The sequence below is a fragment of the Pleuronectes platessa genome, chromosome 19 (assembly GCF_947347685.1).
Source record: "Pleuronectes platessa chromosome 19, fPlePla1.1, whole genome shotgun sequence".
NCBI classification, from domain to species: domain Eukaryota; kingdom Metazoa; phylum Chordata; class Actinopteri; order Pleuronectiformes; family Pleuronectidae; genus Pleuronectes; species Pleuronectes platessa.
The window spans coordinates 7,802,495-7,816,843 of NC_070644.1; the positions used below are offsets into that span (position 1 = coordinate 7,802,495).

Here is a 14,349-nt window from a genome sequence, read left to right on the forward strand (position 1 = left end):
CTAGTGAGGGAATTTAGGTTAATACGTCTGCATCATAGACTTTTTATAGATTTAATTGTATTTAACTGAGAGCAGTTATGTCAAGCTAACAAGAGGACAAAGAAACAGAATCACCCATAGCTGATTATATGTCCTGCTATATTGACTTCCTGTTCTGTAATCTGACAGTGTCCAGAACTAAAGTCACTGACATTGATTAAAGCAAGTCAGCACCTTCTCCCAGACCCACAGTAATGGAGCTGGATGTTGTTGAGAATTACACTTATATTGTAAAACACTGAAACGGTATCTCGGTTCTACAGGCTTTTAAATTAATCATTTATGGTCTTTTCTATTCCTGCATGGTTTGGAAACTTGAATTCGCCAGACAGGATTAATTTTGATCATGGGCTTTCCAACCTCTATAACCATCATGTCTGAAGGAAGGTACAGGGGATGTTGATAATTATCACGATAAATGTTTCTTTTAAAGGCTCTCTTTGCTCCTGAGTGAACATTTAAGTTATAAATTCTGCTTTATGGACAGACAATGATAAACATTTAACATTTAAAAACTGAGGCATATCATTTATATATTACACCTCATCACTGTGCACGATGCATAAGAAATATGTAGAATGAACCTTTGTTATATTGCTATTGATTATGTTGTTGTAATTATAGATATATCTTTTTTTTTCTCCAGCTCTATGGTTCCTATGCATAAGACTAAAAGATTCCAACCCCCTATTGGCTGTATTAATATGCTGAATTTGCACAAATGATGCGACTAGCGCACTTTTCCTGATACTTTGGACTTTGGCACATCTTTGTCTCCTTGTGTAGTGATCCTGTATAGTACATACTGTGTTTTTTGTCCCTGTCGTTTGGCGGGTATTCATTTTAAATGTTGAATTTGTGATTGTTTGTATTTCCGTCAGATTTAACTTGACTAAAAAAAGGAGACTATATATAAAAATCTTGTGGTCCTGTTAACGGCAGAGCGTATACAGAGAGCAGCAAACAGAAACCCACACAAACATACTCTGAAAAGTATCACTGGGACAAACTGTTAATTCCTACAAGGCGTCTAAAGGGAGTCATGGTTACTTTTGACCAGGCCTCTCTTCTTTAATAATCACTCACTGACTGTGTGAGTGAAACGTGTATTTGTTCAGTCTGTACTTTGAACCATACTTTGGGGTTAAGCCAAAAGTTGTGTGGACATCCTATGAGGTCGATGACGTTGAGCTTTAGGGAGCAATGTAGGGAGCTATGTGTTGCCTTCCTTACCGTGTATCTACTAATAAAGTCAATCATTATGGCCACTTAGCATCTCCTCACATGCTGACCACTTCATTGTTATTCTCAAGGTGTCTATGAGGGTTTTAAGTCTGTGGAGTCTTGTGATACAGTAAGAGCGGCTCTGTGCAGAGTCCAGAATCATCGCTGAGACCACAGAGGAGGCTCTTGCTGCTTCTGGAGTCTTCTGTTCTGTAAAAAGAAGTAAAAAGACAGAGAATGGACAAGTGACTGAAACTAGAGGAGATGGATGTGAGCCGTTCACATCACCTTTCAGAGCTGATCTGGGTTGTCAAATTATGTCTCAGCAAAATGTCCATTCAAGAATTTAGACTAACACAAACTGTGTATATAGCAATTTATTGGCAGTCATTAAAGACCCACTCGCACCTCTGGACCTGAGGTCTGCTGCACACACACACACACACACACACATATATTTTTGTATTTGTTTGATAGATCAATAGGTGATGGATGGATGGATAGATAGATAGACAGAGAGACTGAGAGACTGAGAGAAAGAGAGACAGAGAGACAGAGAGACAGACAGACAGACAGATAGATAGATAGATAGATAGAATATGAAAAAATAATAAATAAATCAACTTAACATATTTTGAATTTCCATTTCACATGTACTATCATATGCAAGGTGCTGTATAGATAATATTTTCATTAATAAGTTGTACGGAGGAGAAGTTGGTGATCAAAGCCCGAGTTAGGAGTTTACCGGGTGCACTTGAAGGCATCACACTACATCACAGACGCCTGTGACGACTCTCCGCGGAGCCGCGCCCCCTCCTCCCTCCGCCTCCTCCCTCCGCCGCCGCCGCACGGAGCCGAGCCGCCGGAGCACAGAGGAGTCCGGCCCGTCTCTGCCCGCAGCCCGCTCACCTCGCTGCAAGGCCACCGCGGGGAACATGGCGACGGAGAAGACGAAGCATGAAGGAAGAGTGAAGATCGGACACTACATCCTGGGAGACACGCTGGGAGTGGGCACGTTCGGGAAGGTTAAAGGTAATGTCTGCCTGCGTGTGTGTGTGGATCCTGCCGACAGGAAGATGGTGGATGAGTGGGAGCTGCTAGCCTAGCTGCTAGCGTAGCCTGCCGCCGCGGCGGCTAACCTGTCGCAGCGCCGGGGACGGAAGCGCACACTTGTTGTCCGGCTAGTTCGTCTCAACTCGACTTTTGTTCACCAACACGGCGCGGCGCCGCGACACTTTGACACTTCATTCGCTGCAGACGAGCAGAGTTAGCGTCGGGTGCGTTGTGAGCTAACCACAGAGCCACAAGTCGCTGGTCAAGTCTGACACCGGGAAGTAAACCATCCCCGCTTGCGCTAGCTGTAGCTGCCTCTTCTCTCCTGCTCGCACATTCAAACACATTAAATGGACGTTCCTACACCTCGGTGTCATATTTGGGCGTAACTCCTCTTCCGTGTGAGTTGTATATGCCACCCGTGAGAGGGGGCAGTGAGACAAACCCAGCCGCCACTCCATTGGGAGGTATGGTTAATGTCAATATATATATATATATATATATATATATCAGTTTATCTGAATCATCATGGGGATGAAATACCCGATTTTAGGAAACGTTCTCTGAACTTGCCTCACCTTGTCTACAGGCTGTTGACTCTGACACCACAGTACATCCTGTCTCATACGAATATACGACCAAGCCCCAAAATAACAAATCAGACTTTCTACTAAAAGTTAGGTAGAGCCCTGTGAGTCATCTCCCTGCTGTTTTTTAAATTTTTAAATTTGGTTGTTGTTAAAAAGGACCACCCAGATCTGGAGTTTTTGCTGTATCATTACAGGAAACTTGGTAAATAGTGCAAGTACTAGCACAACTGGTAGTTAAATTGGATCTGTAGCAGCCCAGTATTCCCACCACCCACCCAGTCCCATGTTGTATGTATTCCTCTCTGTACAGTATGTCCTGATCTGTTTGGGTTATCTTTGCATACCTTTCTTCTGACTGTGCTGCTGTTGAGGTTGTTTTCACCTCAGCCGAAGGATAACACTTCGGGCTCAGATTAAAAACAAACTTCACGAGCCCTTGGCCAAACCGTGGTAACCAAAAGGAGTCTTTTGCAATAGGGAACAGTTGCATGTATATTTAAGTGTTTTGCAGAGGCACCTGTAGCTTGTTCACCACTCCCTGGCTTACAGAGCGCACCTTACACTTAGATCTGCTATAGTCCATGTATTTATATCAACAGCAGGTCAAATGCATACTTGTATGTGGAAAGAATACTCTATAGAGTATTTTATTGTCACATTAAATGTATGCCAATAACCATATCAACTTTACAAACCAACTATAAGGTGGATGGGGAGTGAATACCTCTGTCAAGGCTCAGACTTTTATTTGGATCAGCTTCAAATTGCACAGACAAATAAACATAATTCCCTAAACATGTCTGATATTCTCTGATAAATCAGTGAGGAAGTCGGTAAACGCCCGATCTCACAATGTTCAAGAAAGTGAAAAACAATCCTGGATCCAACCCTGATCTCATGACTCATACTGCATCATTCCACCAAGTTTCATGGTAATGAATCCAGTAGTTTTGCGTAATCCTGGAAACTAATAGACAAACAAACAGAAAACATAACCCGGGGTAATAATTATCATGTGTCTTCACAGTTCCAGTCATGTCAACAGAGCATTTTAGGTTTTTTTGATTGTTTTCCAACAAGTTCACCAAATCAACTCTACCGAGGCACAGTTAGATGTGTAACTTGTTCATTCTGCCTCCAAGTGGCCAAAGAAATCAGTTAATTCCTGTTTATAAATTGCTCTCTTGAGTTCCTGGAAAAGAATACAAGGTTTTCCTGCTTCATTTATGACAGTACTTTAGCACTATTGCATAATATTCCTACTTTAGCTGTGGTATGTTTCATCTTTGCCGTGTTGTTGGTTGTTTCTATTGTCACTCATATGCTCTCATCCTTTTTTATCCCACAGTGGGCCAACATGAGCTGACCAAACACCAAGTGGCAGTCAAGATCCTGAATCGACAGAAGATCCGCAGTTTGGATGTGGTGGGAAAGATTCGCCGCGAGATCCAGAACCTCAAGCTTTTCAGGCATCCTCACATAATTAAGCTGTAAGTCCTAGATTACACCCTGATCGCTACTCCATAACCCCCCCCCCATAAATACCACCCACTATTCTATTTCTGGGCTTTTAATGGTGCGGTTTTTGACTGTATCCATCTAGGACGATATCTGCCTGAGCCAGTCTCCACTCCCATCAGTCGTCCTCTGCCAAGTCCGCATTATTGCTTTGTCTGTTTATCCCCCTCTTTTGATCTCTGTGTTCTAAAGTGCTTCATCATTGTCTTGCTCTACAACCTCTTCTTTTTCAGTTCAGCAACTAGAAAATGTTAGACTTTTGAAAGTGCAGTTGCATTTCAGCAGAGAGTAATTGTCAACATTTATTTTCGTCAAAGCAGACCCAGTGTCTGTCTCGTTTCAAGTTATTTATAACAGTACAGATAACATCTACTCAGTTTATACAGAGAAATTATAGGTGTAAAATTTTGAACAAATTATTGTTAACTTTACACATATGAAATGACTGAGTCAATACTGATTAGAGGCCAGCTCTGTGAGCTGTGGTTGCTTTAATACACAGGTGCTTTATTCAGTGATAGTTAACACCCGCTGGCCTGAAATAAACGCTCCATCTGATAACATCAAATCGCTGCAGTGGTAAACTGTCGCCGGTCTAAAAATATAGTTTGAAAATTGCAGAGGCACTTCCTGTCTGGTATGTGAATGTCCGTGGGCGGCAAGGCCACAGTCAAGGGCTCATTAAACTGGCCAGCAGGTGTGGCTAATTGCCAGAAATACCAGCTCCATGTTATGCATGCACAAAAAATGTAAACTGTGTGTGTGTGTGTGCATGTGTTTGTGTTTGTAAAAGCCATCTTTTACACGGTGCACAAATACCGGGGCAGAGAAAACAGCACCGCCTGTCTCGTCTGAATACTGTAGAGTAAAGACACATGTAGAAATGTTACACCTGCCTCATCTAGTCTACAGGATGTTTGTGTCAGCTGTGACACAAGAGATGAGCAGTTAGTCAACGTCTGTCACATCTGATAAAAGTTGGGCAATTTAAACTTGGAAATGCATTTTGTTTGGCGGCTTTAATTTCAGGCAAACGTGTTTTTTGTTTTGTGATTAGTGGATTAATGCTAGTGGATAAATAGGTCGACATTGTCACATTGTCGTTTCACTGTTTTAAAACTCATGGATTGTGAGCTGCAGAGTTTACAGTGTGGTTTCTGTCCAGTCGACAGGAAGGTCAGTCCTTGTAGCTTCTTATGCTGCTTGATGTTTTACATTACATGAAAATGTGACCTATTTGCAAGTTAAGCCACAGAGTCACTGTAGTGTAAATAGATGTGGGGCTGATAGGTGCCAGTGTGGATAAGAAAGCGGTGTCCACAGATCACTGTGCAGTTAACACTACACAGTCTTGTGATTGGGTATCTTACATTCATTGTGAGTTCAGGCTACAGGACAAGACTGGCGATGTGGGGTTCTACTCTGATTAGCAAGATTTGGTTGGAAATCTGATCTTTAACGCGTCACTGACTCTTAGGCAAGCCTCTGTATTTACATCTTTGGAGAGTTGACAAATTGCAGCGGGCGACTGCCAATCAGGGGATTTGCTAAACTCATCTGCTACTGGCAAATTGGGCTAAAAATCATGTGGCATGAACTTGGCTTCAAATGCAAGAATTTGTAACTAAGCCTTGGATGGAAAGCATAGACAGAAACCCACCATGTAGTTTGTTCGTTGGATATTTTTTTTTATTACATTTGTGCAGTATTGAACAACTGATGGCAAGGGAGAGGGCGGGCTTGCATGAGAACAATGAAAATAGATGAAATACACTTTTGTAAAGTATGCCTTACATTGCTTTTTGTAAAGGAGTGTTGTTTATATTATCAAGCCTGAAAATAACAAGATGTTTTAGTTATATTGTTATTCTCTGATATGTTACCAAATGCAAAGCCACACTCACGTCATGGGTTGAGTGGTGTTTCGTGTTTGTGAGAACAAAAACATTTGTCCTCTGTCCGCATTTTTATGTTTCCCAGTATTCCACAGTTAAATCCAGGAAATGAATTAGCTCACATTCCTATTTCTTATTTATTTGTTTGTGTTCTTTGATAAAATAACAGATGCTTTTCTGTTATAATATTGTGTTATATCAGCTACTTGCTATGATCCTAATTTCAACTTTGTGCTCCCTTCTCCAGGTATCAGGTTATTAGCACCCCTACAGATATCTTCATGGTTATGGAATATGTCTCAGGAGGAGAGCTGTTCGACTACATCTGCAAAAATGGAAAGGTAAAACAAAATGTCTTGTCAGGTTTAGTAATGTCCCTCATATTTTCTCTCTTTCGGTCTTGTATTGTATGAAGCACATGTATATTTTATTATCAGTGGGGGTACTAGAAGACAGAAGTGTAATGTGTTCGCAGCCTCATTGTCAGCCTCTTGTGCAAAGTCTTTGAACCAAAAACCAACAGAGATTGGGACAGAAATGAAAACACAGGAAGTGCAGCTTAGTCAGCTGTGAGGTGCGAACTGAGATCACACCTAACCGATCATTTCTGCCTCGACAGTTGGATGAAAAGGAGAGTCGTCGGCTGTTCCAGCAGATTATTTCAGCTGTGGACTACTGCCACAGACACATGGTGGTGCACCGGGACCTCAAGCCTGAAAACGTGCTACTCGACGCACACATGAATGCCAAGATCGCCGATTTTGGTGAGTGTGCCTCTGTCCTAAACCGAGAGGGCGTCAGCAGGTGACAGGTGGATGTGAATGGCTGTATGTCAGTGTTGGGAGTTTTTCAACTCAAATGGGAGCAATGCTTTTTATGTATTTATTGATTTAACCAATCAAAGTTTCAGAATTCAGCGCTTCAAATGCTTTATGAAGGAGATATTACATAACATGTTTGATAAGCCTTAAGAACGACTCAATTTAAACAACTTGTTTCTTTACAAGAAAAACCCAGCAGATTAGTTTACAGCATAAATCCCCTCAAGCACACATTATTTTCGATCTCAGAATCTCGCATTTAGTTATGCAAAGTGTATTTTTTTTGTCTTAAATAGAGCCAATCCATTTCGGTATACATTTTCCACATTCTTTTTAATACTAAAAAGTACAATAATATAACGTTTTTTATCTTTTATGGGATCCATTCATTCATATTTTGTCAGAGCAGTTTGATTTCTCTTTGAGCCATTTCATTTGAGAGGAAAGAGCATCTGCCCCTTATTTAGTTTGAGCTGCAGTGACCAGATCATAAAAGCGGAAATTGACGAGACATAGATGGAATGATATTGATGATTATAATGAATAATTTAGCAAATCAACAGAGTAAATTGCTTCTTTATATGCATCTTGCACTGGCTCAGAAATGGATTCTAGTGGCAGAAGCATTACGGGGTGGAGCACAAAAAAATTCTCAATTGTTTGTACTTTGAAATGCTGTATGACAGATAATTCTTTACGTGAGGAAGGAACCTGTAAAACCTCAACTCGAGAAATATCATCAAGATAATGATACAAGTGTGTTATTATTCCTACCAAAGTTCTTGAAATGTGTGCTATAACTGTGTACAATGCTGTGCAGGTTTATCAAACATGATGTCTGATGGAGAGTTCCTGCGAACAAGCTGCGGATCTCCAAACTATGCTGCTCCTGAGGTCATCTCAGGAAGGTAATGTTTTTCTTGTCTTCGTGTGTTGCTGAATTAACAGACTGAGTAAAACTTTTCCTTCACGAATACAGAATGGTTTCTTGGTTTTCGTCCTCAGGTTATATGCTGGTCCGGAGGTAGATATCTGGAGCAGTGGGGTCATTCTCTATGCCTTGTTGTGTGGGACTCTTCCTTTTGATGACGACCACGTGCCAACACTCTTTAAGAAGATCTGTGACGGGATCTTTTTCACACCAACGTATCTGAACGCCTCCGTAATAAGCCTCCTTAAACACATGCTGCAGGTGGACCCCATGAAAAGAGCCACCATCAAAGACATCAGGTGAGCTGGCGTAGACTGAATACATAAGGAGACGTATTACTGTTCTAACAATCCTGTCTTTTTTTAAGACGAGTGATGATGTAAATCAAGTGCATTACATTATAATGTCCCTTTCCCCTACAGAGAGGACGATTGGTTCAAACAGGAACTTCCCAAGTACTTGTTCCCCGAGGACCCCTCCTACAGCAACAACATGATTGACGATGAGGCCCTGAAGGAGGTGTGTGAGAAGTTTGAGTGCACAGAGGAGGAGGTCCTGACCTGCATATACAGTCGCAACCATCAGGACCCGCTGGCCGTCGCCTATCACCTCATCATTGACAATCGTCGCATCATGAATGAAGCCAAGGACTTCTACCTGGCGTCCAGCCCACCCGACTCTTTTCTAGACGACCAGCTCCTGACTTCTTCTGGTGGGGCTGTGGCCGCCATTGTCAAGCCCCACCCAGAGCGCGTACCCTTCCTCCTGGCAGAGACTCCTCCCAGGCCTCGGCACACGCTGGATGAACTGAACCCCCAGAAGTCCAAGCACCAGGGTGTCAGGAGGGCCAAGTGGCACCTGGGAATCCGCAGTCAGAGTAGACCAAATGATATCATGTCAGAAGTGTGTCGTGCCATGAAACAGCTGGATTACGAGTGGAAGGTAAGGAATAAGCTAAACTTTTTTCCAGCAGTATACTATGCCTAAGATAAAAAATATCTTCTTTTTTAGTGAATATAACAGTTAAATTTAAATTTATAAGGTCAGTAAGACCGCCATAAAGTATGGTCTTTGGTTTTAGAGTTGTGGCTGAGATGGGACTTATTTGAAGTGACATCACATTGCTGATGCCCTCCGATGTTGTTGAACAGCAGTTAGTGATCCGTTGTTTTTTAAGGGGTCTTAGGCCTCTAGATATTGTGTTCAAAGAAAAACAACATTTGTGGAATCATGATTTTAAGCTGACTGTTAATCTACCTTGATTAGCATTCCAGACACATGAGATTTCAGTTCCATGGTTCTCTCATGTGACCAGATCAACATGCCGAATGTCTTTAAAATCTGGGACAGTGCAGCCCAACAGTGTGATGATTTGACAAAGATTATCTGTAATTGAAGTTTATTTGTGATACCAGAGTAAATATGTTGCTTTATACACTCATTGTGTTCAGGTAGGGAATCCATATTATTTACGTGTGAGAAGGAAGAACCCTATCACTGGGATGCAAACCAAGATGAGCCTTCAACTCTACCAGGTGGACAGTAGAACCTACCTCCTTGACTTTCGTAGCATAGACGGTAAGTTGTACAAGTACTGTGTGGATTTCCCTGACTTAAATGTGTATGAAAATCACAGAAAGATGGGTAATACTACTTTTCCAATTAACTTGAAATTGAAAAAAACAGGTCTATGATCTAAACTCGTCTTGTACCACATTAACCTGTTAAAATTAGTAAGACCTGAAGTCAACTCCTCATTTCTAGGATGTGTTTGCCTAGATTCTGTCCTGTAGAATAGGAAGTTCAATGTCAGTGCTGACTTCATAAATGATTGACTCAGACTGGAGGGCTCTGGCTTTTTGCACACACTGTGTCGGTACTGAGCGGCAGATCAAAGGAAAAACTGAGATAAGAGTTTTGTAATGGGCCATTTAACGTAGCAAAGGAATGCTACATACAGGGGGGAGACCAAATTTGTGTTCAGGCTGTAAAAGCAAAGTCTGTGTTTCACCAGAAGGGAAAGCTGATAGTTGTGACCTTGTATTTCTATCAACTAACCAAATCAAAAACAAGGCTTATTATTACCACATGAATGACCTCTAAATACATTTTTCATGAGTAAAATTGAAAAATCCGTTTGGGCCTATAGTTATTTATTACATACATTAATTTCTCAGAATAAATATCTATCACTCTTACCAGGCGTGGCTCTGGACCTAAAACAGAGATTTTGATTAGCAGCCATAATATTGTAACCATCCATTTAGACCTACCACAATTTACGAGCTCTTGTGTTTTTTGCTTTATGTCTCTATGATATAATTTTTTTTCTTATTCTCAATGTCACGAAAAATATCTAACCACAAGTCTCAGGTGTAATAGTGACACCTCTGATTGGTGGAGCTCGCTGTTTCCATGGAAATGTTTACCACAATTGTGAAAATCACGTATGCTACGATCTGTGTTACATCACATTAACCACAGAATAACCATGATTTCCTTTCTGCAGTTATTTTTGAAGGTGAGGGAAAGAGTCCAACGGGGGCGATAACAACAAAAACACAAGGTTAAATTCAAGAGGAAGCACGGGAAATCATGGAATCATTTGCAATGGCTTATGGGATGCGTAGTTACTTCACTCTTAAAATAATTATGTTCATAGCCTTATAACGTTGTTTATTTTTCCGATTTCCAATATTTCTAGCTCTATATCAAATGTTTCATGGTCACAATTCATCTCATAGCCGGATTATAAGGATTTCTTAAAGCCCAATTGGGAAAATACTTCCAGAACCAGAGCTGTTCTAAATCTGGGCTGTCACTGTTATTCTCTATTGATATGGAATGAAATAACAGGTAGTTTGTCGTAAACTGCTGTGTAATTTATTCTGAAAACATGTTGTGTCTTGTGTCATTCAGATGATATGTTGGAGGTAAAATCTGGAACTGCTACCCCTCTCCGCTCTGGGTCAGTGGGCAACTACCGCACCACTATCAAGAACGATGTTGACGGGGCTGACACTCCACCTACATCTAGCATTGTGGCCCCCACCAAGGCGGCAGAGGGCTCCTTAGCGTCGTCGCTAACATCATCCATTGACTCAGCGGGAGGCGGGGACATCGCACCTGTCCCACGACCGGGGAGCCACACCATCGAGTTCTTTGAAATGTGCGCGAATCTTATTAAACTACTTGCACGATAACTCGCAAAACAATCGCTAGCCTTTTATCCTCTCTGAGTGTCTTTATAGCAATAAGCATGCAACCGATTCATGGCTCAATTCATCCCTGCTGAGGATGAAGTGATTGTTCCATGGCACTGATGCAGGTTGATGTTCCCTAAGCTGAAGGGATGTATACTGAGCTGACAGGGGATGTAAGGGGTTATTGGAAAAAGATGATTGACAAGCTACGTAATAGCTAAGACAGAGCAACAGTTTCCTGACCAGTTTAAAAGCAAAAGTCCATGTTCCACCTACACATAAATGTGTAAGTGATTACACTGAATTTTCTGTACTGTAGCCAGTGAGCATTCCAGTGCAGAGGACAAGACCACGACTTTGCCTGCAGAGAAGGAAGCCACACGTTGAGGGTCGAAGTAGTTGGGTGGCAGACACGTGTGTAGGATGCAGGAAGCACTTTTGCACAAGTTCCTTTTCTCTCCCGCTGCTCTTGTATTTCAGTAGGGATCAGAGAGGTGGTGCAGATGTATCGGGGTGCTGCACTGGCTATAACTGGGGTCACCATGCCCGTTGTTCATTGGACTAGAAGAAGTGCAATGACCCCTGTATTTCTGTCTCGTGTCAGGGATAAAAGAATGCATCATCAGATTTATGTTTGGTTTTCTTCTTTTTGTGGATCTGACTTGTCAAAACCTAAATTTTCATAGTGTTGTCCATGTTGTAAACATTTTTTTTGAAAATTGTCTGTCCCCAACATTTTTATATATAAAGAGGTGAATATATTTATCAGTGCGTTAAGTGGACAGACGGTTGGTTCTGTCGGAAATGGATTTTTCTTTCTTTTGTTGCATTAAGATCTATTGCTGGATGGTATATATTTTCCTTTTTTACTGTCTTGTTTTTTAAATCAATATCACACTTTTGTTTCCTTCAATCACAATTATTCTGATACTTGATTGTCTTTCCAGATAAATATAGCCTGCTTCTACCATATAAGAGATATTTTGCCATGACAGTCAAAATATAGAAATATCACTTTCAGCATCATGTATAACAATAACAAGTTTATTTTGCTGTATTTTTCTTTATTTTTTTGATTAATTATTAGGATTTCAGAATGATTACTGAGTGAAATGCCTTTTGCCTACATTCAATTCGTAAATGCCAATTGATCACAAGTGTAGAGGCCCTGGCGCTCAAATTGAAAATGAGTAGCATACAATGCATGGACAGTGTATTGGCAGGAGAAAACCTCCTAAATATTGTCATTTTTTCATGTCTTTGATTTAGATTATTTGCTTGAAACTTGACATTGGGGTGAAAAAGGTTTACATATATCTAAACCTTAAACAGACTTGTGAGCTTGTCATTAAGTCGTGCTGTGTACGTTGAAATTCTGAAAAATGAAAAAACACCACACGAGCATTGATCATGAATGTGTGGCCGATTTATAGTTTTTAACAAAATATCAGATGGAACTTTATGTTTACAATCTCAAAGTCTTCTGAAAATTATGAAGTGTCTCCCTCCATTTCCTGTCCAAAGTCCTGAAGTTTGAAGTGGTGTCTGTTGTTTGGCTGCCTTATCATTATCAGTACTGTTCATCCGTTTTTATGTCAGTAAAAGTCACAAATTCAGTGCTGATCCGAATTATTGGCCCCTCTTTGCATTTATAAAGGTTGAAGTCCACCATTTATATTGACGGTATTAATTGACTTAATTAGAAATACACGAATTATTAAGTGTTTACATTTAAGAATAATATCTTGACTGTAAAACTTGAAATTAAGTTTCGATGTTGCTAAATGCTGTAGACATCAGTAACTACTTCCATCTAACCACAATAGGAAAAAAACAATCAAACTTATTTCATAAATTTTTTCATAAATTATTAACCTTGTTTCTGATCTTAGTCTGTTGTCATGTAATATCAGATACCTAAAAGAAAGATTTTATTTTTTATCAAGAGCAGTTGCTGAAGTTTCCAGTGTTCGCTCTCCACAGCTTTAAAAATCCAAAATATCCCCTTTGCCTAAACAACTTTACATTTCAAAGATATGTTTCAACAAAAAAGACTACAACATTGATCATGTTGTCTCCTTGCTGTCCTACAGGTTTGGTTTGGACTTAAATATTTAGTTGATATTTGACCTTCATTTTTCACTTTTAAACCAGAGTTTATGACACAGAGATTTTGGGAAAGAAATGCACACTATGGTCTCGGGAAGATCTTGAAAACCTAAACCGTTTTAGTTTGGAAGGGAAGTTGCAAGTTCTGAATACAGAGCTCGGCCATGACTGACATGGTGGGTTTTGTGGAAAAGATGAATGTGTGAAACAGTGACCTTTTTGACAGCTTAGTTTCCTAGAGGACTGTTAGCAGGTGAACTCTGTCAGTCTGTCTGTGCTTCAAAGAAATATTGTTCTATTTTTGTTTGGTGTGTAAAGGGACCCTACTAGATCGACCAGTGTAAATCTGAATGGACAGTGTTGAAATCATTTGTGTACACAACTGCCTAATAAACTGCTAAATTGCACACAATTCTGCCAAAGCTTCTCTGTATGTCTCCAGTCCTTTGCGATATTCAAACCCTCAAGATTTACGAATTTAATAGTATTGTTGCTTTAGGAACGATACTAAGCAATATTACTCATAAATCTTACTACTTTTACTAATTTGTTTAGTTGTAAACAAATCCAGGAATGTCAAACATGAAAGGGTTAGAAATATACAGTCCTCTGTGTTATTATCATTGTGGGGCAAAACTGGTGTATGTCTGTGTTAAATGATATTAATGTGATGGAAGGATGGATGGATATCCCAGAAAAGAAAAATAAATACAGATTTTTAGGTGATTGAACTAAACTCTGAACTTCAAAAAGGGGTCGTACTCCTTTAAGAGATCGTGTAAACATCTCCACAGTTTCCGGGTTACGTTGCATTCATGTCCTGTCGGGAAAAAATGGTAAGAAAACCACCTGCTATTCCGACTTGGGAGGGCCCACTAAATAAAATATAAGCTACAAACAACCAGTGTACGTGTAGTTTGTATGAAACGAGCCACAGGTTGTTGCAACGACTCCATAACTTTT

General features: G+C 40.5%; 1 protein-coding gene across 2 annotated transcripts; it reads left to right on the plus strand.

The window, feature by feature from the left end:
• The first annotated feature begins 2,117 nt into the window (after positions 1-2,117).
• prkaa1 (protein kinase, AMP-activated, alpha 1 catalytic subunit) lies at positions 2,118-13,798 on the plus strand. 2 transcript variants are annotated; one of them, XM_053410805.1, is made up of 9 exons: positions 2,118-2,298; positions 4,258-4,399; positions 6,570-6,663; positions 6,942-7,086; positions 7,964-8,051; positions 8,149-8,373; positions 8,497-9,016; positions 9,526-9,652; positions 10,994-13,798. In XM_053410805.1, exons 1-9 carry the CDS (start codon positions 2,202-2,204, stop codon positions 11,275-11,277), a joined length of 1,722 nt encoding a protein of 573 aa, XP_053266780.1. In that variant the 5' UTR covers positions 2,118-2,201; the 3' UTR covers positions 11,278-13,798. The 2 variants fall into 2 exon arrangements, with proteins under 2 accessions (XP_053266780.1, XP_053266781.1); XM_053410806.1 differs by lacking the exon at positions 2,118-2,298 and adding an exon at positions 2,659-2,786.
• Positions 13,799-14,349: the final 551 nt, after the last annotated feature.

What these genes read in the sequence shown, in the direction of transcription:
- prkaa1 (XM_053410805.1), top strand. Translation starts at nt 2,202, where the DNA reads ATGGCGACGGAGAAGACGAAGCATGAAGGAAGAGTGAAGATCGGACAC. An exon ending in CATCCTCACATAATTAAGCT is followed by an intron (nt 4,400 to 6,569) that starts GTAAGTCCTAGA and finishes TCCCTTCTCCAG; the next exon opens with GTATCAGGTTATTAGCACCC. An exon ending in TGCCAAGATCGCCGATTTTG is followed by an intron (nt 7,087 to 7,963) that starts GTGAGTGTGCCT and finishes AATGCTGTGCAG; the next exon opens with GTTTATCAAACATGATGTCT.